Source organism: Erinaceus europaeus, chromosome 2 (assembly GCF_950295315.1).
Source record: "Erinaceus europaeus chromosome 2, mEriEur2.1, whole genome shotgun sequence".
In the NCBI taxonomy this organism is placed as follows: domain Eukaryota; kingdom Metazoa; phylum Chordata; class Mammalia; order Eulipotyphla; family Erinaceidae; genus Erinaceus; species Erinaceus europaeus.
In genome coordinates, this window is record NC_080163.1 from 108,087,369 (window position 1) to 108,112,852 (window position 25,484).

The window sequence follows — 25,484 nt, forward strand, 5'->3', positions numbered from 1 at the left end:
TAAATATTTCATTGGTCATGATGATCAAAAGATGATGCTGAACACACACACTCAGACTTCACACTTGCTCAGTGTGGAAGCATCCCCTGGGCCTCCCACACCCTCTCATTGGGCTTCTTCTCAGCCACACTGGCACCATGCTCCACCTGGGGCTCTGCCTTTGATTGGCAACTGCTGTTGCTTGCTTCGAACTGTCCCCATCTTGGTGCCTGTGTGCTAATGTTGAGGAAAAGCCAAGGACTGGACCTGAGTCTGTGGTGGACAGAGTTGCATGTCCAGGAGTTCTCGTCCTTCATCTTTCTTTCCCAGACTCCTTCTCTCCCCTCTCCCACCCCATCACTGTCCCCAGAAACAAATAGGATGGCTTCACTGGTCAATTCTTTACATGTACACACACCCAAAGCAGAGAAAACGCCCTTGGCCACCCCCCTCCCCCCAAACCCCAGTGCTGGGAGAGCAGCCAGCGGTGGGCGAGGCTGCCTCGGAACTGCGGAGCTGCTGGAGCTGTCCGGCTGTTCTGGAAACTTCTTCGGCCTCAGGGATTTACCTAGAGGCCTCTTCCTTCAGCTCCTTGTTTTTCCGCACCTCCTCCGCGTGCTTGTCCTGAGAAGGAAGGGAGGGGAAAGGGTAGGTCACAGAAGGCCTCCAATGGAGTAGAAAAAGAGGCCAAAATGTAGGAGAACCCAAAGCAAGGTTGACAGCCACAGGAAGTGCAGAACAGGGTCTGCCAAGGTGACCTAAGAAGGGGCAGAAGGTGGCAGGTGAGAGTGGGCAGGAAACAGATCAACAAGGCTTTAGGCGTGGGAGCTCCTTGACTGGGGTCAGACTTATGGGGACCCACCTGGCAGTGACTCCAGGGCCACCAGCCTTGCCCTCTCTTACCTAGATGTCCTGAGGCTCGTTAACCATGTTGTTTGGTTTAATGTAAACAGCACTCCTTATAACAGGAGATATAAGGAGTATTTATAGATCTCATAGTCCCATCCAACCAAAACATACATATAAAAATAAAACAAAACAAAACACCCATTTTTAGTTCCCATACATCTCTTTGGTAAAACTTAACCTTCTGTTAATGAAAGATAAGTATATTTAAAGTGGGCTGGGGTGGTGGCCCAGTGGTAGAACACAAGCCTTGCATGCATGAGGCCCTGGGTTTAATCCTCAGCATCCCATAAAAACAAAAAAAAGACAGAACTAAACAGAACATCACTTTTTTAAAGTGACAGAGTGGCAATCAGGTCTTTCTCTCACATGCAAAATATAAATAAAGTATGCTTTGACTAAAGAATTTCAGGAGAGGTCCTACTCCAAAGCAGTGGATGTCCTTGCTAGAGTTATAAGAGGAATAATTTAGGTTTCACAGCATTACTGAACACAAAGATGAGCTCCAACTTCCAAGGCTCACTATTGGTGTGACCTTGACCAACTCTCCATCCATCAGTCTAAGTTCTCTGACTTTTAAGCATAGGGACACAGATGGGGAGTTCTGTTGTCTCCAGCTGTCCGTGGTTTTTGTGTTCACCTGAGGACTTAGGAAAGTCTCCCTTGCATTACTGCTCCTACTACATATATCTGAACCTCCCCTCTGATGCAATGACTTCCTTGTGGGCAGAGGTAGGATCTTTTTCTTCTTGGGTTCCCCACAAAGGAGCACCCTATGACACTTCACACATGACCAGTGCTCAGTATTATTTCTGCCAGACCCTGGAGTCCACCCAGAGCAGAGTCACAGAGTTGTCCCTGCTTCTAGCATATACCTTGAACTACACATCTGTCCTGCAGAACTTCCCATGGTCCTGGGGGCAGTGTGAGAAGTGGTGGCAGGGGAGTGTCTAAGGTGGTGCTTCCATGCTGTTGTGCGTCAGCATGGTCAGGGAAATGTTAAAAAATATGGTCCTCAGGCACCATCTCTAGGGAGTGGGAGGAGAGAAGGACTACCTCTGTGTAATGTGAAACTTTATACCAAATAATTGTGGTGCATAAGGTGGGTAATATGCACACCAAAACTGACACACAGGCTGGGGAGGCAGCTCAGCACTACAGCATAGGACTTGTGTGTTTGAAGCCCCAGGCTTAACACCCAGCAATGCCATATACCAGAGCTGAGAAGTTCTCTGGTCTCTCTCTCTCTCATATATAGATGGGGGCCAAGTGATGGGGCACCCAATTCAACACACATTTTACCATGCACAAGGACATGGGATCAAGCCCACCTGCAGAGGTGGATGCTTCTCGAGTGATAAAGCAGGTCTGAAGGTGTCTGTCTTTCTCTCTCCCTTTTCCTCTCCCTCTCCCTTTTTTTCTCCCTCCCCTCTCAATTCCTCTCTGTCCTGTCAAATGGAATAGAAAGTAAAAATAAAAAAAGGGAAAATGTCCACTGAGAGTGGTGTATTCATAGTGCAGGCACCGAGCCCCACAGATAACCCTGGTGACAAAAATAAAATAGAGATACATAGATAGATGGCAGGGACTCAGAAAGAGGAAGGGAGAAGTAGTAGGACTGATTTGGGGTAAGGGCTGTTGGAGGCCTAGTGCCTTGTGGTAGAGGAGGAAGTCAGTTTGGTAGAGGGTGAGATATACTGACAACTTTTCTTTGATAGAGAAGAGAAGAGAAGAGAAGAGAAGAGAAGAGAAGAGAAGAGAAGAGAAGAGAAGAGAAGAGAAGGGAAGGAGAGAAAGAGAGATACCACAGCACTAAGTCTCCCTGCAATGCCATGAAGGCTGGGCTCAAACCTGGGTTGCACATATGGCAAAACAGCACATTATCCAAGTGAGTTATTTTTCCAGCCCTAATACACTGACAACTCTTTTGGGGAAATGTAGCAATGTACCCCTGAGACAACAACCCTATACATAAATAGTTCCTCAATAAAGTTATACTGGGGATGGGTGGGCAGTAGTGTACTGGGTTAAGCACACATGAAGCGCAAGGACTAGTGTAAGGATCCTGGTTCAAGACCTTGGCTCCCCAACCTGTAGGGAGGTTGCCTCACAGGTGGTGAAGCAGGTCTTCAGGTGTCTATCTTTCTTTTTCCTTCTCAGTCTTCCACTCCTCTCTCAGTTTCTCTCTGTCCTATCTAACAACAACAGCAGCAATAACGACAATGATAACAAAACAAAATGGAGAAAAATGGCTTCCAGGAACAGGATTCATAGTGCAGGCACCAAGCCCCAGTGATAACCCTGGAGGCAGCAAAAAAAAAAAAAAGTGATACTTAAGTTGAAAAGTAAATAAATTAATTCAATTCAGCAAACAAGCATGAAGCCCAAGAGGTGGCACAATGGATAGAGAACTAGATGAGGTCCTCAGTTTGATCCCAGCACTATGTAAGACAGAATGTTGTTTCCTGCCACTCTATCTTAAATAAATAAATAAATCTTTTTTGGGGGGAAATCCAAAAGAAATAAAGAGAGAGATAAGGATCTCAGAGTATAACCATCCAAACCCCTCCATTTCCCAGTCTCCTTTCATTCCCTAAACTGAGGATTCCCAGATTCCTTTTCCTTGACTGCAATTCCACCCTCTCTCTCTGATAATAGGCTGTCAGGAAAACTGTGGATTGGTGTCCCCAGGACAAGCATTTGATGAACTGGACTCATGGCCTTTGAGCTGAATTCAGTGGCTATGTGACAGATACATTAAATTTCCTCACTGAGAAAGGCAGAATCTCTTCCATCCTGCTTCCATTGTGGATTTGTAGGGATAGGGCTGAGGGGGGCAGGTAGGGGTGAAATACTAGATCATGACTCTGGTCTCTAGCACTGTTTCAGGTTTGACATAATAGCCTTCCCCCAATTTTTTTTCTATAAGAATTTGCCTCAACAATTGGTAAAGTCTGAAGTCAGGCCTGACCTCCCTGCTTGGATAAGTTCCATTTTTCCCTAGAAGGATAAGGAGGGCTGCCCCATGCCAGTCAGGTACATGGCCTACATCACATTCAACTCCCTAGTGAAGAAGCCCAAACTTGCTAATAGCTGTTGCCAAGGGCCTAAGATTCAAGGTGGATGGGTGGGGAGGAGTGGGAACCACGCTGCTCACCATGGGACGAGGCCACCGATCGGGTCCCGGGAGTCACCGCGCAGCAGGCGGCTCCTGGAAATAAAACACAGAGCTGGAGCTCTCTCAGGAGCTGCAGAGAAACTGGGGCGGCCCAGAGGCTAGGGAAATGAGGCCAGCATGTTCTCAGCAAAACGGGATGTGATTCTGCTGACACGTGCCACCAACCCCAATCTCTCACGTTTCTCATAGTTAGGTGACACCATGTGGTTTATTGACCAAAAGCAACCAATGGAAAGACCCATGACTCACTTGGCCCCTTTCAAAAATTTGGAGAGGATTATGTTTCCTGGCCAATAGGCAGGCAGTTCAGCTCAGCTCAGCTCAGCTCAGCTCAGCTCAGTTTAGCATGCCCTTGGATTATAGCCAAGAGTTCGAGTCAGCTTCTTTCATTAAATTGAGTTAGTCCATTCAAGGATGAATCCACTAGTGCACACCTGCTTGTTTATCCCTTGTCCCTTGATTCAGAAGACCTTCCCTAGAAGAAAAAGGGACTAGTGTCTCTAAAACCTTGGGAAATGACCATTGTGTTGGTATGGGCAGTACCTCCTCCAAGGAATTCCAAAGCTTAGTTCATGTGTCTCACCTATGACTTCCCAAAACATTTCTTGGAATGCCCCTAAGTTTGAACCTAACAAAAATAACCCCACTTCTACTCAAACTATCTTGTTCCCTGAAATGACATGTACAGCCATGGAAGGAAGTGCATCCCAACCAAGTCCTAACACAGGACCACTCACCTTTTCTTGCAGTCGCTCCAACATGGCAGCCAGGTGGGCCTCTCGGTTCTCCTTATTAGATTCCATCTTCTGCGCCAGTTTCTCTTTGGCCATCTTGATGAAGTTGTTGTTCTCTTCAATGGCTTTTTGGATGACTTCTCGCTCATGTTCTCGTTTCTCTGCCAGGTGCTTCAAGAGCTCAGCTTCCTGGTACTAAGAAAAGAGAAAGAAAGAAACCCTTGTGAGCATGCTGGGATGTTATTTGACCCATCATGTTCTAAGAACTCCAAATCCAGAAGACAGGTCCCCCTGGACCCTGGTGGGCCTGGTTCACCAGCAAGGAGTAAGGACACATCTTGGATTCTCTCAGTTCAGTTCTCTTTTTCTTACTGCTATCATTCTAACACAAACACTAAATAATCAGGCACTGCTATTCTAACATGTTGGAAAAGGAAAAAAAAAAGTCTGAAAAAGATGACATTTATAACTAGCTCTAAACCAGCCTAACACATGTCATATGCCTTAAGAGATGAAGGGGAAGTTCCATAGGACTTCAAAGGAGGAGAGACTGTTTTTGTTTGTTTATTTGTTGGATTGAGTGCTTGCTTGCTTGTTTTCTTGCTTTAAAGGTGAAGAAAAGTCTATACAAAAATGGTATCACAGCTGGATCAATAGGAGTTCAGAGATAGCTTGCCAGTAGGGAGTCAAGAAGGGAGAGGAATTCATGAGCAGTGAAGCAGTGCTCGTGGTGTCTCTCTTCCTCTCCATCTCATCCCCAGGAGGAAGGAAGGAAGGAAGGAAGGAAGGAAGGAAGGAAGGAAGGAAGGAAAGAAGGAAGGAAAGAAAGAAGGAAGATGAAAAGAAAGAAAAAAAAAAGACCACTGGAAGCACAGTAATCATAATACAGGAGTTTATCTGCAGTGATAACCCTGGTAGCAAAAAGAGATAGGGAGGGAGGAAAGGAGAGAATATAAGAGAAAGTAAAAAAACAAGAGTTAGCTCACCTAGTAGAGGGCAAGCCTTGCTACATATGAGGCCTGGTACCATGTGAAAGCATCGTGAATTACGCCAAGGGAAGCTCCCTGGGTGGTAAAGTTGTGCCGTGTGGTATTTCTTCTGTCTATCTCTCATTCTCTCCTTTGTCTCTTTCACTCAAAACGTAATAATGATAATAAGAACTTGGGTCAAGTAGATCACACACAGTAGTATTACATATTTCCAAGGCTCTGGGTTCATTCCCCAGTGTCACATTAAAAAAAAAAAAATCCCTTTAGGTTCATGATTAATCAACAGTTAGTGTGGCTTTATATGTTAACTCTCTTTCAGGCAACAGGTTCCAGATGCTACCATGATGCCAACAGGACTTCCTAGACAGATGACCCCCACCAATGTGTCCTGGAGCTCCACTTCCTCAGAGCCCTGTCCCACTAGGGAAAGAGAGAGACAGGCTGGGAGTATGGATCGACCTGCTAACGCCCATGTTCAGCAGGGAGGCAATTACAGAAGCCAGACCTTCCACCTTCTACACCCCATAACGACTCTGGGTCAATACTCCCACGGCGTTAAGGAATAGGAAAGCTATCAGGGGAGGGAGGGGATATGGAGCTCTGATGGTGGGAATTATACCCCTCTCATCCTATGGTCTTTGTCAGTGTCTCAATTTTATAAATAAATAATTTTTTAAAAAATCAGTAGGAAACATGGCCCATTCAAAAATGGACCAGGTTGTGTACTTTGCCTTTTGTAGACTTTATCTAGAAGACATGAGGTCTAATATCCCTAAGACTATGAGAAATGTCATTTGTGTCACTGTGTGCCACAAACACAAGTGCCCCTCTCCAAGGAATTCCGTGGCTTTGTTAATGCTGATTTGCCTGTGACTTCCCAAATTATCCCTTGGAACCCTCCCCACCAAGAGTCCATTATAGCAGAAATACCTCCATTCCTGCTTAAGGCCCACCAGGAGGAGTGGAAACATACCCAGTGGGCCACTCAGTGAGTTATAGCTATGACCCTCCCCATCTCTGAGTGAAGAAGCCCTTTCCTTAACAATCTAGCCTGTCCCTAAATCCTTAGCATGTGTCAATGTCTTGCAGCTATCACTGTGCATATGAAGTCCACCTTTTAGAGGTATTTGATGCAGTGCCTGATTCCCCTAACTAGTGGCAAGCTACCAGAAGCCAGATTCTTCTTCTTCCTTTCCCTCAGTGGTGCCTCAACCTCTGCTATGCACTGGGAGCTGCTTGTAGGTGGGTGGTGACCTGAAACCAACTCAGGACCACCACCTGCTGCCTCCACAAGAACAACTCTTACCTTTCTTCGCTCCTCAGCAGCTTCTAGTTTCTTCTGGATCTCTTCCAGTGATGGGTCTCGCCGCCTGGGGAGGGAGGCATTGAACTCGGGCACACCATCAAAGGAGGGAGGCTTCAGAATGACTTCAAAGGACTGGCCCGAGGTGCATTTGTTCAGCTCAATCACTTCCATGTCAGAAATGACGCACCAGTTCAGGTCCACGGTATCTGCTGCAGAAAGCAGAAAAAGGGGGCTGCTTGGCACCTGGACACCCCACAGGTACCCTGGAAGCATGCACCTATTCGCACACAAGTGGGTGATCTAAGGTCCCCTAGGTAAACCAGTGACTGGGATTCCAGGTCAGTCCTGAACATGGCACTTAATTAAGACTGATGGACTTCAGGGAATGCAGGATGGACCCACAGTGAGGTCTCAGGCTCCAAGAGAAGGGGTTCCCAAATCTGTGACTTCTAACAAGGATGGCAGTAAATGCTTGCACTTTGGCTCCTCCTGTATTTGAGCTTCTGCTCAAATGGTCCTCAGTGATGGGGAACAGGGGCTTACCCAGAATCCATCCCTCCTCCCCCTGCCACTTTTAGGCTGGGTCTGTGGGTGCCTCCCCCATCAACCCCTCCTACCCTGCTCTCTTCTTTCTCTCCAGTCAGCACTGTCTTTCCGCTGGCTTTGGTCTTTTCTCCTACACTGTCTCCCACACCAGCCTAAACAGAAAAAACAGTCTCAGGTAACCCGAGCGCCCCATCTCATTTTCAGACCACACCTTTTTCATTCTTGGAACACTGGGAGGTGCCATGTAGTCCACCCTCCTCCCCATCAAGATGTGGCCAAGAAGAATTCCCTGACTGGGGGAGGGTTGAGATGAGGGGATACAGTATCCTGGGATCCTGTGGACGAAACATGTGGTCACACAGTCATGGATGACCACAGAAGATGTCCTCTTCCAGTTCAGGGACTCTGCCTATCACTGGAGATGATCTTGGGACTTCACAGGGTCCCAACTTCTTGTCTAGGCTTCCTCCAAGAGCTGACTGTCTCTTCCACCTTTGCTGAGTCAGTTTGTTAAATGCTGGGTCAGAGCTAAGGCCAAGGTCAGCAGAGCTGTCTGCCCCAGGGGTTACTTCATGCTACCTGAAGCTTAGACCTCCTGTTGCAGAAACCATGCCAATTACAGGAAAGAAACTCTGCTATTGGAAGTGAAGCTTCAGGAAATGGGGGTAGGGGACCCTAAACTTGGGGTATAATCTGCAGAAAGCTTCTAGTCCTAGTTCTCTCGCCTGAAGCCCTCACTCACCTTCATACATGTAGGAGGACTTGTTCAAGGGGTCTGCCAGGAAGCAGGAGCAGAATAAGGACACCAGTGGGAGTTCCTTCATCTTTTCTTTGTAGGCTGTGGGAACATGATAAAGATATGTTGATGCCCTCCAAGACCACAAGTCAGCCTAGGAGGCTGAGTCCCTGAGTAACCATGGTCCACAGAGGCACCCACACCACCTGGCTCCCTGTCTTGACCCCAGCTCCTTCTGTCCATTGGTCCCTTCAGGGCAGTCTGCTTGTAGCTTGTTCTGCCATTCACCGTCTCCACTAATGATATCAAACGCCAAACACCATCAGGTAAGTACCCTGAGCACCTGAACTTTTACCTCAGCTTTGCACCCTGAGTCTAGCTCTCCATCTCCCTACATGTGCTCCCAGAAAGTTCATTGCTTTTATACCAAGAGGCAGGAAATTCACACTCAGTTTTACTCAAAGGACTTGTCAGTGCTTCCACCAAAGGAGAGAGAAACTCGGTAAAAAAGAGGGAATCTGGGTGGGGGGTAGATAGCATAATGGTTATGCAAAGAGACTCTCATGCCTGAGACTCCAAAGTCCCCGGTTCAATCCCCCACACCACAATAAGCCAGAGCTGTGCAGTCCTCTGGTATTTGCCTCTGTGTCTTTCTGTCTGCATCTATCTCAAAAATAAAGTAAATAAAATTAAAAAAAAAGAGGGAATCTTCCCCACTGCTTCTGATCTTGCCAGCCTGGACACCTTCCAGGCGCTCCCAGAGCTTTAGTCATAGCCAGAAGTGCTAGTGTCCTTGGAGGCACAACCAAGTCCCATGCTCTGGTCTCTGTCTGGGGAGGATTTGAAATGCAGGAGGTCTTGGTCAGAGTAGGTGTGTTGGCCTTTGGTGCCCACATACTCTCACTGGAGAGTACTCCACATACACACACACACACACACACACACACACACACACACACACACACACACACACACACAAACACCAGTCTGAGATTTCATGCCATGGTACACATGGCACAAACAGTCTCTGTGCCTACCAGCAAGGGTCATGTTTTCCAGAATCTGGAAGCTTCACCAGACTGAAAGTCTAGAGTGGATTTATCACCAGCTTGGGACAAGGTCACAAACCTGGAAAACAGAGGGCCATGTTACTAGATTATGCACACATAAGATAAGTCTCTAGACAACTTGGGAAGAGGGGGAACTCCTACTTCAGTTCTCCCTTTCCCAAACTCCCACCCCTTCTTTCTCCTCATCCCTGTCAGCCTCAGCTTCCATATACTAGCTGCAGTTACATAACTAATTTCTGGTCTCAAGCCCTAAAGAATGTAAACAGGAGTGTATTCCAACCAAATGGACCTAAGGGTGCTGATGGGTCTCCCAGTGCAGTTCAGTGGTTCAAATCAAGCATCAGGGTAAGGGGAAAATCCTAACTCTGAATCACTTGGGAGTTGTTTATAAAACAACTGCGTATTCTTAAGTGTTTCCCAGCACTCAACCCAGTCCTTCCATCTGAGCCTATGTGAGGGAACAGACAGGGGTGGCAATGATTTCTTCAGGTGCCCCTTTATTCCTTCTATCCCAGAATTCAGTGTCCTAGAGGTCTTGAGCCCATATTGGATAATCCTAAGCTACAAGAAGCACACATATGGGAATGATGTCACCATGGTATGGACAATGCAGAGATAGAAATTAGCATGGGGGGAATTGCAGGCATGTGGCATTCAGCACCAGGACATGTCCTAAGAAATACATCGTTTTGGTGACTTCATTGCTGCATGAACATCACAGACTTTAACTGCATGAACCCAGAAAATGCACCCTAGTAAATCCCCAGTCTTTATATAGGCATCATTGTCACATGTGAGTCTCTCATAGACTGATGTGCCCATGTAATACAGAATGATATTATAGGAACATAGCTCCATACTTAGCACAAAGTCTGGGGAGCCAAGGATGCCCTCCATCCTGTGTTAGCATTACCTGACCTGAGTTCTTTTTTTTTCCAAAGTATGCTTTATTGTTTATTTATTTTTAAACAAATGAGAGAGAGAGAGAGAGAGACCAGAGCACTGCTCAGCTGTGACTTGTGGTGTTGGGGACTGAACCTAACACCTCAGAACCACAGGCATGAAAGTCTTTTTGCATAACCATTATGCTGTCTCCTCAGCCCTGAACTGAGTTTTTTTTAAAATAATGTTTCAGGAGTTTTTTTTATTCTATTTATTCATTTCTTGTATAAAGACATATAAAAACTAAGAGGGAATGGGAAAATAGAGAGGGGAAAAAGACAGAGAGACAACTGCATATCTGCTTCATACTTATGAAGCTTCCCCCCTGCAGGTGGGAACTGGGAACTTGAATCCAGGTCCTTTCACACTGTAACATGTACTCTACCAGGTGCACCACCACCTGACCCCTGAACCAAGTTTTAAATGATGACTTGGAATGAAGGCAGAAAAGGATGAGTAGCGCAGGCAGGGTCAGGTGACAAAGCTCAGTATCCATGGGGAGCACAGCTGGGGGATGCTGGGCCTTGTGCTCTGGAGTCAGGCCTCCAAGCAGCACAATGGGTGCCTCTCTCCTCAGAGTCAACTGATACTGACAGGACAGTGAGTCCCTGAACAGGACAGGGTAGTGCCTGGGCATGACATCCCTGGTGTCTGGGTTCCCTTCTCCACAGTGTCTGCTCAGGACCAAGCTGGTTTATCAGGAGATTGGCAGGGAGAGTGAGCTCTTGCCAGGAGAGGTGGAGCCTCATATTCTGACCCAACCCCAAAAATGGATCATGGGGGTGCAAAGTAGTGGGTTGCACAAGCAGAGGAAGAGAGATAGACTTCCTGAGAAAAGAAAAAACTGAGTCACAGGAGCCCGTAGCTGGTGACAGAAGTTTAGGCTATTAGAATTCTTTAAACTGGAAATGATGAGGCCCTCAATTTTACAGATTAGAATCCACTTGATGTGTTGGTCTCTGCACAAAATTGGACTGGATTGACAAAACAGGTATCATTTCATCAGCTTCACTTTCAGGTGAAAAAGTTGGGTCTCAGAGATGGTAAGACACTTAGCTAAAGTGACACAACAAACTGGTGGTACAACCAGTTCTAGAATGCAGGTTTTCCCACTTGTAAGTTTGCAGATGCTAATTGCTGGCTACTCCCAGGTGGTAGGAATCTCAAAGTCATTCTGGCCCAAAAATGTGATTTGATGACATGTACGGAGTGTTCTCTACTTGGAAGATAATACACTGGGAGTTTTAGGAACAGGAGAAACCAGGTGGAAGACACAAATCAGAGAAACAAAGAAGCAAAATTAGGGCAGGGACCAAGAACGAGAACACAGGTGGCCAAGAGAGTTGTCACTGAGAGCTCTCAGTTTCTCAGAGCTGGAGTTTACACAACGAAAAAAAATAGTATATTTGTAGAGCATCTACTATGTGACATTTTCACTCTAATTTTCATAACAATCCTGTCAAGTAAAATATGTAATCCGGAAGTCAGGCAGTGATGCATCTGGTTAAGCGCACATGTTACCATCCACAAGGACTCAGGTTTGAGCCCTTGCTCCCCACCTATAGGGGGTACACGTCACAAGCAGTGAAATAGGTCTGCAGGTGTGTGTGTGTGTGTGTGTCTCTCTCTCTTTCTCTCTCTCTATCCTTCCCTCCCTTCTCAATTTCTCTCTTTCCTATCCAATTAAAAAAAAAAGTAAGTAAAAAATGGGGAGGATGACCTCCAGGAGCAGTGGATTTGTAGTGCCGGCACTGAGCCCCAGCAATAACACTATGGCTGGAAAAAAGGTAGGAGGAGGAGAAGAGATAGTAGAAGAGGAGGAGGAGGGGAACAAATATAATCCTTGTCCTAAAGATACAAGAACCAAGGCTTGAAGAAGCTAGATGACATAGGCTTAGCATAGCACATTGAGTGGTGTGTGGACTTCACTCTTTGTGAAGTCCACATCCCAAGTTCTGTGACTTGTAATTGTGCCTACTTAGAAAGGATCTCAGCAGATGAATTAAGTTGTGGATCTCAAGAGAGGGTCATCTGAACATAAAATCAACTATCTTTATAAAAGACTCATTAAGAGGGACACAACTAAGAAATGAAAGGGCCAAGTAAAGACAGATGGGGAGGTTGGATGGATGCAGCTACAAGCCAAGGAACACTTGCAACTTCCAGAAACTGGAAAAGACAAAGAAGGGTTCACACTTTAGAGTTTTGGGAGGGAGCAAGACCCTGACAACACTTTGATTTTGGACTTCTGGATACCGGAACAGTGAGATAATACATCTGTCTTGTTTTAAGCCAGTAAGTTAATGCTCCTGTGTCACAGCAGCAACAGGAAACCCACACATTCAATGATAGAATCAGCGATGAAACCCAAGGTTTTTCCATCTTTTTATCAGCTGTCAGTGCTTGTACAGGGTCTGATTTTTCCTCAAGCTAGTCTCTGTAACTTCTCATACCAACAGTTCCATCATTTCTACTGAATTTAAGACCCATGGAGCACTCTGAGGAAAAAATAAGAAGCAAGTGTGTGCCCAAAATTAATGCCAAGCAATGCAAAGTGCCATAGCATAGCAGGGGGTCAGGACCCTAACTTTATCTTTTTTAAGTGATTTAATATCTGCTTACAAAATTACAAGATAACAATTCCACAGTGTTCCCACCACCAGAGTTCTGTGTCCCCTATCCCTTCATTGGAAACTGCAGAGCTTCTCCCATTGTCACAGATATGGGTTAACGATTTTTTAAAAATTTATTTATTTTCCCTTTTGTTGCCCTTGTTTTAGTGTTGTAGTTATTATTGCTGTTGTTATTGATGTCATCGTTGCTGGATAGGACAGAGAGGTGGAAAGAAAGACACCTGTAGACCTGCTTCACCACTTGTGACGTGACTCCCCTGCAGGCAAGCCAGGTGCTGGAATCTGGGATCCTTATGCCGGTCCTTGCATTTTGTGCTATGTGCACATAATCCACTGCACTACCTCCCGACTCCCTAAACTCCAATTTTTTTTTCAAAGAATTTATTTATTTATTCACGAGAAAGATTGGAGAAGAGAAAGAACCAGCCATCACTCTGTTACATGTGCTGCCGGGGATCGAACTCAGGACCTCACGCTTGAGAGTCTAGTTCCTTAGCCACTGTGCCACCTCCCGGACCACGATTATTTCTATAACTGTCTATTTTTGCACATTTTCTCTGTGGTCTTGCCTTCTCTTCCTTTCTAACTCACACCTACACTGATTGCTACTTTTTAAAAATTATTTATTTATTTATTTTCCCTTTTGTTGCCCTTGTTGTTTTTTATTGTTGTTGTAGTTATTATTGTTGTTGTTATTGATGTCATTGTTGGATAAGACAGAAAGAAATGGAGAGAGGAGGGGAAGACAGAGAAGGGGAGAGAAAGTTAGACACATGCAGACCTGCTTCACCGCCCATAAAGCAACCCCCCTGCAAGTGGAAAGTTGGGGGCTTGAACCAGGATCCTTATGCTGGTCCTTGTGCTTTGTGCCATATGTGCTACAGCCCAACCCCCATACCTCATCTTATCTGGTGCTAGAGATTGAACCAAAGGTCTCATACATGCAGTCTACTAGTGAGTCACTTTCCCAGACTAAATTTTATTTGATTTTTTAATAAGACATAGATAGATAGATAGATAGATAGATAGATAGATAGATAGATAGATAAAAGATACAGAAAGAGCAAAGATGTTAGCTCCATCATCCATGGAGTTTTACTCATTTCTTCTTTGTTGTTCTCTCATGTGGTTCCAGGAATTGCACCCATAGCCTTCCATAGTAAAAGATAGAAACTTCACTGCTGAGCCACCTTCCTAACTATAATTTTTATCTCAGATGGCCTCTGGATAAAATTTCATCAGCATTCAGACTCCATTAGAGATATTTCAGGACTAGACTCGGAGTGAACTCACACCACTTGGAAGATCTAGTTATGCCAACCTATGGTATGGAGGCTAATCAAAACACCTTTGAGACTCCATTGCCCAGGCTTCTTTCTGGGCACATCTAGTCAACCCAAAGACCATATGGTGCCAGGTTTTAAACCTAAATCTTATGCATGGTAAAGCATGTACTCCACCAGCTGAACTATGTCCTAGCCCCAGAAAACTAGGGTTTTTATTTTGAAGTTGTCTTTGTCTTTAGGCTATACTACCAAGGCAAAAAAAAATTTCTGGAAGCATCAACTTGGGAGAAAGATTAAGAGATGGCTTGGGAGCTGAGCAAAGGCACAAAGTAATGATGACTTGCCCAGAAGGAATTTCCCACTACACTTTTATAAGCCCCACACACACACACACATACACACTTCCAAGCACCATTAGTTAGCCTGTTTGTAAACAGAACCATACCTTTTTGGCCAAAGTGGCATCTAAAAGTGTGTGTATGAAGATAGCAATCCTACTTCTTTGTGGGTGGCTTGACCTTTCCACATATTGATGAGATTAACTGATGAGTGACCAGCTAAACAAGCAGTGACCCAGGTCCCCAAGGAAAAGGCACAGAAGGACAAAACTTTGATCTGAAGTGGGTTAGGGGTTGAGGGAAGATGTAGAGAAGTTCCAGAATCAAGGTTGTCAATAAAGATGTAGCCTAGTGGGGCAGGGTGGAGATATCTAAAGAGATAGGGTCAGAACTCGTAATTTTCCCAGGATACTAGGACACCAGAAATGGAGAGAAGAGACCAGCACGAGCCTGAGAATGGCTCGAGGGCTCAGAACTCAGGGCAGCAGTACTCCCTGGGAATGAGAGGGACTTTCTGGTGACCTCAAACTGGGGATGCTAAGGCATAGGTAAAACATCTAGGGGCTGTATGGAGGCTCACTGGGTAAAGAACACACATTACTATGTGTGAGGACCAAGGTTCAAATCCCTGTTCCACACTTGCAGGGAGATTAAAGGGCTTGAGGGCAGAGGGAGCTTTATGAGCACTGGGACAGTGCTGCAGGTGTCTCCTCTTACCACTCTCTCTCTCTAGCTCTGTCTGTCTCTCACCTATTAAAAGTAAAGAAAAAAGAGAAAGAGAAGAAAAGAGAAGAGAGAAAAGACTACTGAGAACAGTAGTGGAGTAGCAGGTACTGAGCCTCATTGATAATCCTGTTGGAAGAAAGAAAAGAAAGGAAGAAAAAGAAAAGAAGGAGGGGCAGGCAGTAGTGCAGTGGGTTAAGCACACGTGGCACAAAGTGCAGGAACTGGCACAAAGATCCCATTTCGGGCCCCCAGTTCCCCACCTGCAGGGGTTCGCTTCACACGCCGTGAAGCAGGTCTGCAGGTGTCCGTCTTTCTCTCTTCCTCTCTGTCTTCCCCTCCTCTCTCGATTTCTCTCTGTCCCATCCAACAACAACAGCAATCGCAATAATAACAACAACAACAAGAGCAACAAAAATGGGGGAAAATAGCCTCCAGGAGCAGTGGGTTCATAGTGCAGGCACTGAGCCTCAGCAATAACCCTGAAGGCACACCAAAAAAAAAAAAAAAGAGGAAGGAAGGAAGGAAGGAGGAAGGATTATACATTATGCATGATAACCCCATGTCCCTTCCAAACCATCAGTTTTGGAACTAGAGGTCACACTGAGTTGGTGGGCAGGATGAGATCTAAACTCAAGAGTCTAGATCATCTCCTTCATATACTGATCCCATCTCTCCTCCCACATACCAAGACAAAGAGGGTAGGTCAGAAAAAGGGGCCACTGGTATGGCAAAGAGAAGATGAAGAGGCTGAGGCTGGGGAGACAGCATAATTGTTAAGCAAAAAGATTTATTTTTTAATTTTTTTATATATTTATTTATTTTCCCTTTTGCTGACCTTGTTTTTTATTGTTGTTGTGGTTATTATGTTGTGGTTATTGATGTCATCTTTGTTAGATAGGACAGAGAGAAATGGAGAGAGGAGGGGAAGACAGAGAGGGGGAGAGAAAGAGAGACACCTGCAGACTTGCTTTATCAACTGTGAAACGACCCCCCTGCAGGTGGGGAGCCGGGGGCTCTAACTGGGATCCTTACACCGGTCCTTGCAATTCACGCCACATGTGCTTAACCTGCTGCACTACCGCCAGACTCCCAGCAAAAAATTTCATGCCTGAGACTCCAAGGCCCCAGGTTCAGTCCCCAGCACCACCATAAGCCAAAACTGAGTAGTGTGCTCTGGTCTCACTCTGTATCTCCCTCTGTATATTTCTCTCTTCCTCTCTTTCATTAAAATAAAATATTTTTTAAAAAGAAGGAGGAGAGGTGAGAATGAAGAAGGGATGCAGCAGGACTTTTCAATGTAAGCAGAAAAAGGCAACACAGTTTCCTCGACTTCCAGTAATGCAACTGGTGACCAGGAGCCAACAGAGAAGAACCTCTGGCTCTCAGAGAGGCCAGCTGGCCGTTGAACAGAGCACACCTGACCTTCTGGGGTGCCTCCAGCTGTCTCCATGGTCACACGGAGCAAGAATTTAATTTGTCACCATGAGCAATTGGCTACTGACCACAAGCAGAGAGTGCCATCAGGATGCGTCAGTCCCCAAAGGACTGTGTATGAGAGGCATGAGAAGGTGCTGCACATCCAAGTGCTGTGGCATATAGCAGTGCTCTGGCAAAGGTTCCCAGAGACAATCCAGGAAGCCTGGAGCAGAACTGGGGCAGAGAAACAACAATAAAGTCTCACCCTGATTCTCTGAACTCAGACAGTCCAGGCTCGTGGCGCTTCAGCCCATGCCCACTATCAGTCTTATCAAAGGTGCCATTGAGGTTACATATTCACCAGGAATTGTGTCATCCCTGCACAGCTAACCTGGTTATTCTGTGCTTATCAGAAGACTCTGATTGACAGTCACGTGCCTTGTGGGCCTTTTATTTTTTCTTTTCTTTTATTTTTTAAAGAAAAAAAAAGGAGATAAATTACTTTTTCATGAATGTGGTTTTCATTCTTTCCATGCTATTTACTGAATATTTAATTCTGCGCCAAACCCTTGGCCAGGTCCTAAAATAACCACATGACTTTTCGATGATGAGAAAAGTGAATCCGGTCCCCTGGGTGGGGAATCAGAGACTTTGGAGGTTCTTAACATGCACTCACACCTTCCTAGGCAACCAGTTCAGGCTGTGTCATAAAGGGAAGGAGAGGGGCTTTCACTGCATGAAAGTGGCTAGTCAGATGCACATGTGGGAAACCCAAGCAAAGCAGAATAATAGTGAGCTGGTTTTGTTTTGTGGGGGGGTGCTAACCTCCTGCCCTCTTAGGTTTGCTTCTTAGAGTCTTCGAGAGGAATCGAGGGTGGGCCCCAATCAAAATCAACTTCCAGCCAGCATCTAACAGACTTATGCCTTGGGGCCTGGGAGGTAACACAGTGGATAAAGCATTGGACTCACAAACATAAGGGAAGTTTGACCTTTGGCACCTCTCTATCCTCCTCTATAAATAAATAATTAAACATATTTATTTTAATGCTGCCTCAATGATGCTGCTAGGAAACAGGATGCTGGCACCTGCTCAAAAACCCAGGTTTCAGTAGAAAGACTGGGGAGTCCCATGTAGCTGCAAAGCTATGTTGTGAAGCAAGTCCAAGAAAGAAAATTAAGTTTGGAAAACCCATAGCACCCAACAATCCACAATGATGGCACTTTCTGGGTTCCTTTTATTTTCAGTCCAACAGACAGAGGAATCAGCATGCCAGAATAAAACCTGGGGTCAAGGGAGGACATGAACATACATTCAGCACAGCTGGGTATCATGCACGGGATTGTAGTGGAGGGGCCTATAAGGTGCTGGGGTCAGATCACTTAGAAGCCTCTACATCTAGAACCAAACCTTGTGATCTTACTTCTATCACAACCAAATAGTTTTCAGTCTCCAGATGACCAGGACTTTCAAGTATACCTGTATATTATGCTTGAATTACAAAGATATTCACATCATATTTCAGAACATCTTTATGACAGCAAAAAGAAAATAAATCCCTCTCATCTCACAGCTCTTTGCTATTGGCATCGCCTAGCTTTTCTCTCCTATTATTTTTACATACTCAGCATCTGAGTATGCATATTTTGTCATTTCATTCTCCCCAAGTCCTATGAAATAGTATATTCAGTTGAATATATAAACGATTAGTCCAGCAAAAATAGCTTGATTCATCCAAAGTCTTTCAAGTCAAAAATGGTAAAGATAGGGTGGAGGGTAGATAGCATAATGGTTATGCAAACAGACTCTCATGCCTGAGGCTCCAAAATCCCAGGTTCAATCCCCCACACCACCATAAGCCAGAGCTAAACAGTGCTCTGGTTAAAAAAAAATAACAACAATAATAATAAATTTAAAATAATAACAATTTTTTAAAAAATGGTAAAGATAGTATTTGAACACAACTATCCCTATATCAAAGCCCCTGCTATTGCCAACAAAGCTGGATTATGGCTGCCTCAAATACATAGCTGCAGGATTTCCTGATCTCAGTGTGCCTCCTGGCCCTGGGCAGATCCAGTGTTTAACATTCTTCCTCATTAAGATCTCCTCAATGTCTGGCATTGACTCAGATAGCCTTTGCCAAAATGCACACTCCTGACCTAACAAGTGCCAGAAGTCAAATCATTTTCATATCAACAGAGAGAGCAATGGAGTAGGGCACCAAAGTAAAAACCCTGGGTTGAGGTTGAGGGTGGATGTTCAGCTTCATGGGTCAGGGAGGGGGGCGGGGGCAAAGGATGGGACACAGTCTTTTGGTGGTGGGAATGGTGTTTATGTACACTCCTATCAATTTGTAGTCATATAAATCACTAATTAATATGAGAGGGGAAAAAATTGATTGAATGTCACAAAACTTTTTAAAATCACAGACTGAGTCTTTTTAATACATAGGCTGAGTCTTTGATATGTTGACTCTCTTAAAAGCCTAGACCAGGGAGAACAGAAGCAACGGGTGGCAAAGCTATACACAGATAATGTCAAAGGACATAAATTATGGTGATGTTGTGTATGATACAGCAAATCCTAACAAAGGGTTATTTCAAAGTTAACCCTATTGCCAAATAATGTGATTATAGCAATAACTATCTATTGTCTTCTTAAACCCTAAGACTGCCGGAACCTCCCACTTCTTCTATAGAGCCTATATTTCCCCAGTCCTGAAACCTCTAGGGTGGAGCTCACTTTCCTGCATGCTTCTCACAATTCATACGAAATGAAATTGCATCTGCCAATCCCAACCTAATCAATGCAACAAGTACCACCTCATCATGCTTCACTTCAGACTGTGTCCAGAGACGTCAGGCATAGACTGTCAACCCTTCACCCTCATTACTCAGGTGAGACCTTTCCTTTCATAGTATTCTCTAATTCCATTCCAGGAGGTTCACTTCTTACCAAATCCCAAAACCTAGATATAGACCAGGTCCCATAAGATAGAGCATATGTGGGAGTCGGGCTGTAGTACAGCGGGTTAAGTGCAGGTGGCGCAAAGCACAAGGACCGGCATAAGGATCCCAGTTCGAGCCCCGGCTCCCCACCTGCAGGGGAGTCGCTTCACAGGCGGTGAAGCAGGTCTGCAGGTGTCTATCTTTCTCTCCTCCTCTCTGTCTTCCCCTCCCTCTCTCTATTTCTCTCTGTCCTATCCAACAATGACAACAACAATAATAACTACAACAATAAAAACAACAAGGGCAACAAAGGGAATAAATAAATAAAATAAAAAGATAGAGCATATGTTCACATGTATCCATAAATTAGGGCAAAATATATACCTGAAAACAAAAATACACAATAGTCTGTAGTGAGTCAGTATAAAGTTCATAATGAAATAGTGTCTACTTAGACTTAGATACACTTCTCACCTATTTCCTATTACAGTTCTCTCACTCACTCCAAAGCTAACCTCATCAAAGCAAGGAATGCAGAAGCTGAATAAGGGCAAGAGACTGGCATACTTTAAGGATGTTTTTAGTCACTATCAAGCCACCCCATCTGCTAGGGCCCTATTCAGGGAGTCCTGAGATTCTCAAACAGACATGATGGGCCTAGATTTTTACCAGTCATTCCTATCATGAACAACACAATAGACCCCTTTGTGGGCCCCCATAGGACCTTGCCCTCAACTTGGATCAATAGTGGTAGAGAATGTCCCATCCTCCAAAGGGAGGATGGAAAAAATATACTCTATGCTACACCTGAGGAAGATGGGTCCTGATATATTGGGGCAGCTTAGAACATTCCTACTTATGACCAAAGAATATGAGCTCAGATCTACAGGGATGCAGAGGTCACATAGGCTTCTAAGCTGAATATGGGCCACAGATCACATCAAATTGATGGGGTTTACAGTCAACAATATTTATACACCTTTCCCATATTTGGGAGCTACTCTCTTCCCTGATCTGGCTTTCTGGCCCTTCTGTCAGCCATGACATCACCTCCTCAGACAATAATTAGGAACCACCTGCATATCAGATTTCAGGCTCAGGCAAACAAACAAACAACAACAACAACAACAAAAAAAAAACCCACTAGTATAGCCACAGGCTCTTTGGAATTTAACTAAAATATGCCTAGTAGCTATCTGCCAAATGGAGACACCCCCAACTCTTCATCTGCACTATTCCAGCCTTTAGGTCCACAATTGGTCAACAATTTGTCTGGCTTTGTATGTTAACTCTCTTTTCAACCACCAGGTTCCAGATGCTAGCAGGATGCCGACCAGACTTCCCTGGACAGACAATCCCACCAATGTGTCCTGGAGCTCCAATTTCCCAGAGCCCTTCCCCACTAGGGAAAGAAAAAGATAGGCTGGGAGTATGGATCGACCTGTCAACGTCCATGTTCATGGGGGAAGCAATTACAGAAGCCAGACCTTCCACCTGCAACCCACAATGACCTTGGGTCCATACTCCCAGAGGTTTAAAGAATAAGAAAGCTATCAGGGGAGGGGATGGGATATAGAGTTCTGGTGGTGGGAATTGTGTGAAGTTGTACCCCTTTTATCCTATGGTTTAGTCAATGTTTCTTTTTTATAAATAAAAAATTAACATTAAATTAAAATAAAGGAATTCACTGTTACCAAAAAAAAAAAAAAAAAAAACCAGAGAGAGCAAGGAGCAGCATTTGGCAACATTTCCAGGAAGCTCTGCCCAGCAATGGGAGGTGCCACAGAGAACTGGAGCCTTCCAATTCCCGCTCTTTTTTAGATGTGCAGAAGTCTCAAGAGGCCCAGTGCTTTTCTCAAGATGAAGTAAGGGGTGGGAGTGGCAGATCCATGAGAGAAGTTAGTGAGCTTTAATGAAAATGGGGGGGGGAGGTGAAGAGAACGTGAATGCGTCCTCATATCTGTATCCTTCTGTCTTCCTAGGGGACTGACCATCTAAAAACCTAAAATAAAAATAAAAATAGAATTCCAAAATGGCAGGAGAGATTATTATCCTTTGTGGTGCTTCCACAAAGAAAAGAAAAAAAAAAAGAAACAATCTTCCCAGACTACACAAGTCTAAATAAACCAATCTAATACACTCAATAAACTAACTGATAAATGTAGGGTGTTTGTTTACCCAAGTCCAATATTGAGATTAATAAAACTATTTACCTTAAAATTGCCATTAGAATTTTCCAGAGAAACAGAAAAAATATGAGCAAGACTAACCATAAATGTTGTGATAAGTAAGGTATGACTGCTTTTAAGTATGTACTTGCATATACATATGATATGTATATGTATATCAACAAATACTTTGGAAAGGTATGAATGTTGGAAATATTCCACAACTGTTTGAGAAGCTGAAGGCACATACAGTAAGTAATGTCACCTAATTCATGAGAATGAAGGTGATCCTGGGTAAATTTAATTATCACAAGCCTATTCCCAACTTAAATACATATGTATGAGGGGTAGACAGTGGCACACCCAGTAGAGGGGAAAAAAATTAAAGTGGTAAATTATATATATATATATATATATATATGTATGTATATGTATATGTATATATATATATCCAAATGAAAAAAAAAGTTTATTGTACTGTAAGTTTTTCATATGTTTGCTTGTGGGCTTATAGTTTTATAGTTTCAATAGGTAACTATTTACAAGAAGTTATCCTAGTGGTTTTCAAACCTTTTCTTACTGGGACCTACAATAAAAAAATTTTATATCATAACCAGGTACGTATATTCCATGGCACTGACCATATATAATTTATAAATATACCTATATATTACTACAAGGCAGAAAATCAGCTCATCCCATGAAGTGTACACTTTACCATACGTGAGGACCCCAGGCTCAGGCCCCTGGTATCACATGGGAACACCATGCATAGCATTAAGAGAAGCTCCAGAAACAGTGGGGCAGTGCTGTGGTGCCTTTCCTTCTTTCCCTCTCTGTCTCTCTCCTTCTGTCTTTTTCAGAAATTAAAAGGGAAAAACCTCTAGGAGCAGTGGAATTGTGCAGGTATGAAGCCCTAGCACACACACACACACACACAAAAAAGTTCTATTATATACATATAATTTACACGTTTTATATATATATTATCATACATGTAGTTACTGGTAACTGTGTACATAACTAAACTGTGAATATAAATACATAAACATTTATATTTGCTTATAAATACAATCCCAGTTGTAAAATACATTTATAAATATAATGACATATTTCATTTTGTATTATGTATTTAACAAAAGATAGCACAGAAAGTAGTATTTATTGTATGACATGGGAGGCACTCTGGTTTTGTTCTCATACATTTTATCCCACTTCATATAATAAAATGTTAGTTATAACCCAGAAAATGACTCTCACAGTCAGTAAGGGTTTTAAGTCTAGAGTCTGAAAAACACTAAGCCACCATATTGCAGAAATCTCTTCTATAGCTACTGTGCAGGAGGGCCATTCAACTTCTTCTTGGATGCCTTAGGCAATGGGGAGCTCACACCTTGTCATGCTTTACTGTGTATCTGTCTGGGAGTAAAAGCCTTTCCCCTCTCCAGACCAGTTTCAGAAGCTCCCTGCTTGAACTCAGGGGCTCCCTAGAGAGCTGTGATCAGCTGACAGGTGCACAGAAGCTAAAAAAGAAGGCAAGGCTCCTAGCAGCAAGACTGGGGGGACAAAGGGCTGGCAAGGGCTCTGGTAAACCCCAGAAACAGAGAGGGAGTAGAGGGTAAAGAGGTAGGGGGCAAAGGAAAGGAGAAGGAGACTCCAGCTGCCTTCCTGGGGCTGCTGCTAAAACCTTTTTCCTTTCCTATCACCTCAGTTCTCTGTTTCTTCATCTGTGATGATCTCATTCACCCTGGCACCCTGACACCCTCCCTGTGGGAGAGGTTTCTCCAGGAGAGGGGCTTAGCCTCAGTGGAGACAGAGTCTCCCACACTCCAGCTCCACCCCCTCCACCCCTTAAAGGGCTCCAGAGATCCACCACTGGCCATCCCCACCTCCTTTTTCTTCCTTTGGTTAGGAGACTCCAAGGTGTGACTTCCCTGCAGTGACCAAAACAGGAATATCTGAATATTTCTGAGCATACAGCCCCAACCGGGCGTCCTGGGCCCCTGCCCATTTTCAGGACAATGGGAGAGTCCACACCTGGCTATGTTATTTTATTATTTATTTTCTGGAAGGAATAAAACAAAGACAGCAGTGCCACGTGGGGAACTGCATGGGGCAGCAAAACCCTTAGGTCCCTGGAATGCAAAAAAGACAAAGCCTAAAGTCCAGGAGGGGAGGAGGAGGGGCTGAGCAAGGAGGGGTCTAAGCCTTCACTCTCAAGGACAGGACAGGGCGTGGCTGCTAGGTGGCCCTGTAATGAACAGCTTGGGAGCCCAACAGCCCTGCCCAGGTAGGATGAGGCTGACCCCAAGACAGGGCGGGGCCAGCAGAAGGCGGTGATCTCATAGTATCTGGAGAACCCAGAGCAAAAGTAACCCCCTGCAGAAAGAGGAGAAAGAAAGGCGAATGGTACAAAGGGGAACCCAAGACAGAAAAGTAAACTGAGGCTGAGAAAAGAAAAAAGGAAAGCAAATGGGGGGGGGGGGGGAAACAAGGCTAGCTTCAAGGGAAATGGGGCTTAAACTAAAACCTTCCTTCTTACTGGATCACAAAATGTTGTTCTGCAGAACAAGTTCACAGTGGACATCTGACACACACACCCCACCCCAAGACACCTCCCCCAGTACTTCCCACCCCATTTTCTGTCTCCTGAGCTAAGGCAACAGCCCACCTTCGCTCCCTGCCTCACTCTAGGATCCAGACAAAGTTTAATTGAGCCCTTAAAATCAAAGGCACCATAAGATGTGCCAGACCCGATAAATCTCCTCTCTACAGATACTGCTTCTTTGTCTTTTTCTTGCAAAGCCTCCAATAGTTGGCATGTTATCGCTACTTACCTGCAGTCTGCTAGAAGCTAGCACTTCTGTCCTCACTCCCTCAGTTAGTGGTACCCAGGGCTTCTCTCCACACCAGCACCACCATCCACTCGCCATGACATCACCTCCGAGCATCCTGATTGGCCAGACGCAGGTTGCTTGGCAATTGGACAGTCTCCTCAGGCAGCAGCAGTGGTGGAGCAGGGATTGCCTATGAGTAACTCTTCGCAGGCTGGGGGTGGGGGGAGAAGATGATGTCAGACAAATCGCCTGCTTCCCATGTTGTCTGTAGAGCTTGGGGAGAGGGTGGTCAGAGGGGTGAGAGTGGGGATGGTAGAAGAAAGAAAGAGGGCAGTGTCCAGGTGAAAGTATCCTGTGGAGAGCTGAGCTGCCCAGCCAGAGCTCCTGGACATGGGAGTGAAGGGAAATGATGAATGACTGGGAGAATCTTTAGCTTTTCCAAATCTGGGGGTGGGAGAAGATGAAATCTAGAAGAGAAATCAGAAAAGAACAGATGAGCTCTAAAAATAGCTTCCCAGAGAATTGGTGGCTGTTTCCAGCTCCAGCGGAAGGGCTGGTGGGCTCCAGCGATGACTCTGAAGGCTGGGAGAGGGTTGCAAGCATGGGGGGGGGGGGGCTGAAGTGGTGAAGAGGCAAAGCCTGCCCCCCAAGGGAAAGCAGGATTCCCTGCAGCCACCCCAGTGGATGTGCTGTTGGCCACACCTCTATTGTGGCAGCTTGATGGGGGAGGAGGGAAGTCAGGGAA

At 44.9% G+C, this 25,484-nt stretch overlaps 1 protein-coding gene across 4 annotated transcripts; it reads right to left on the minus strand.

The window, feature by feature from the left end:
• On the minus strand, positions 1 to 24,838 carry STMN4 (stathmin 4). 4 transcript variants are annotated; one of them, XM_060184834.1, is made up of 8 exons: positions 24,738 to 24,838; positions 9,412 to 9,499; positions 8,381 to 8,476; positions 7,710 to 7,790; positions 7,093 to 7,301; positions 4,801 to 4,992; positions 4,043 to 4,096; positions 1 to 603 (listed from the first exon to the last, which is right to left on the minus strand). In XM_060184834.1, the coding sequence occupies exons 2-7, from the start codon at positions 9,422 to 9,424 to the stop codon at positions 4,076 to 4,078; spliced, it is 612 nt and encodes a 203-aa protein (XP_060040817.1). In that variant the 5' UTR covers positions 9,425 to 9,499; positions 24,738 to 24,838; the 3' UTR covers positions 1 to 603; positions 4,043 to 4,075. The 4 variants fall into 4 exon arrangements, with proteins under 4 accessions (XP_060040817.1, XP_007517326.1, XP_060040812.1 ...); XM_007517264.3 differs by lacking the exon at positions 7,710 to 7,790; XM_060184829.1 differs by lacking the exon at positions 4,043 to 4,096 and having other exon boundaries at positions 24,738 to 24,833.
• Positions 24,839 to 25,484: the final 646 nt, after the last annotated feature.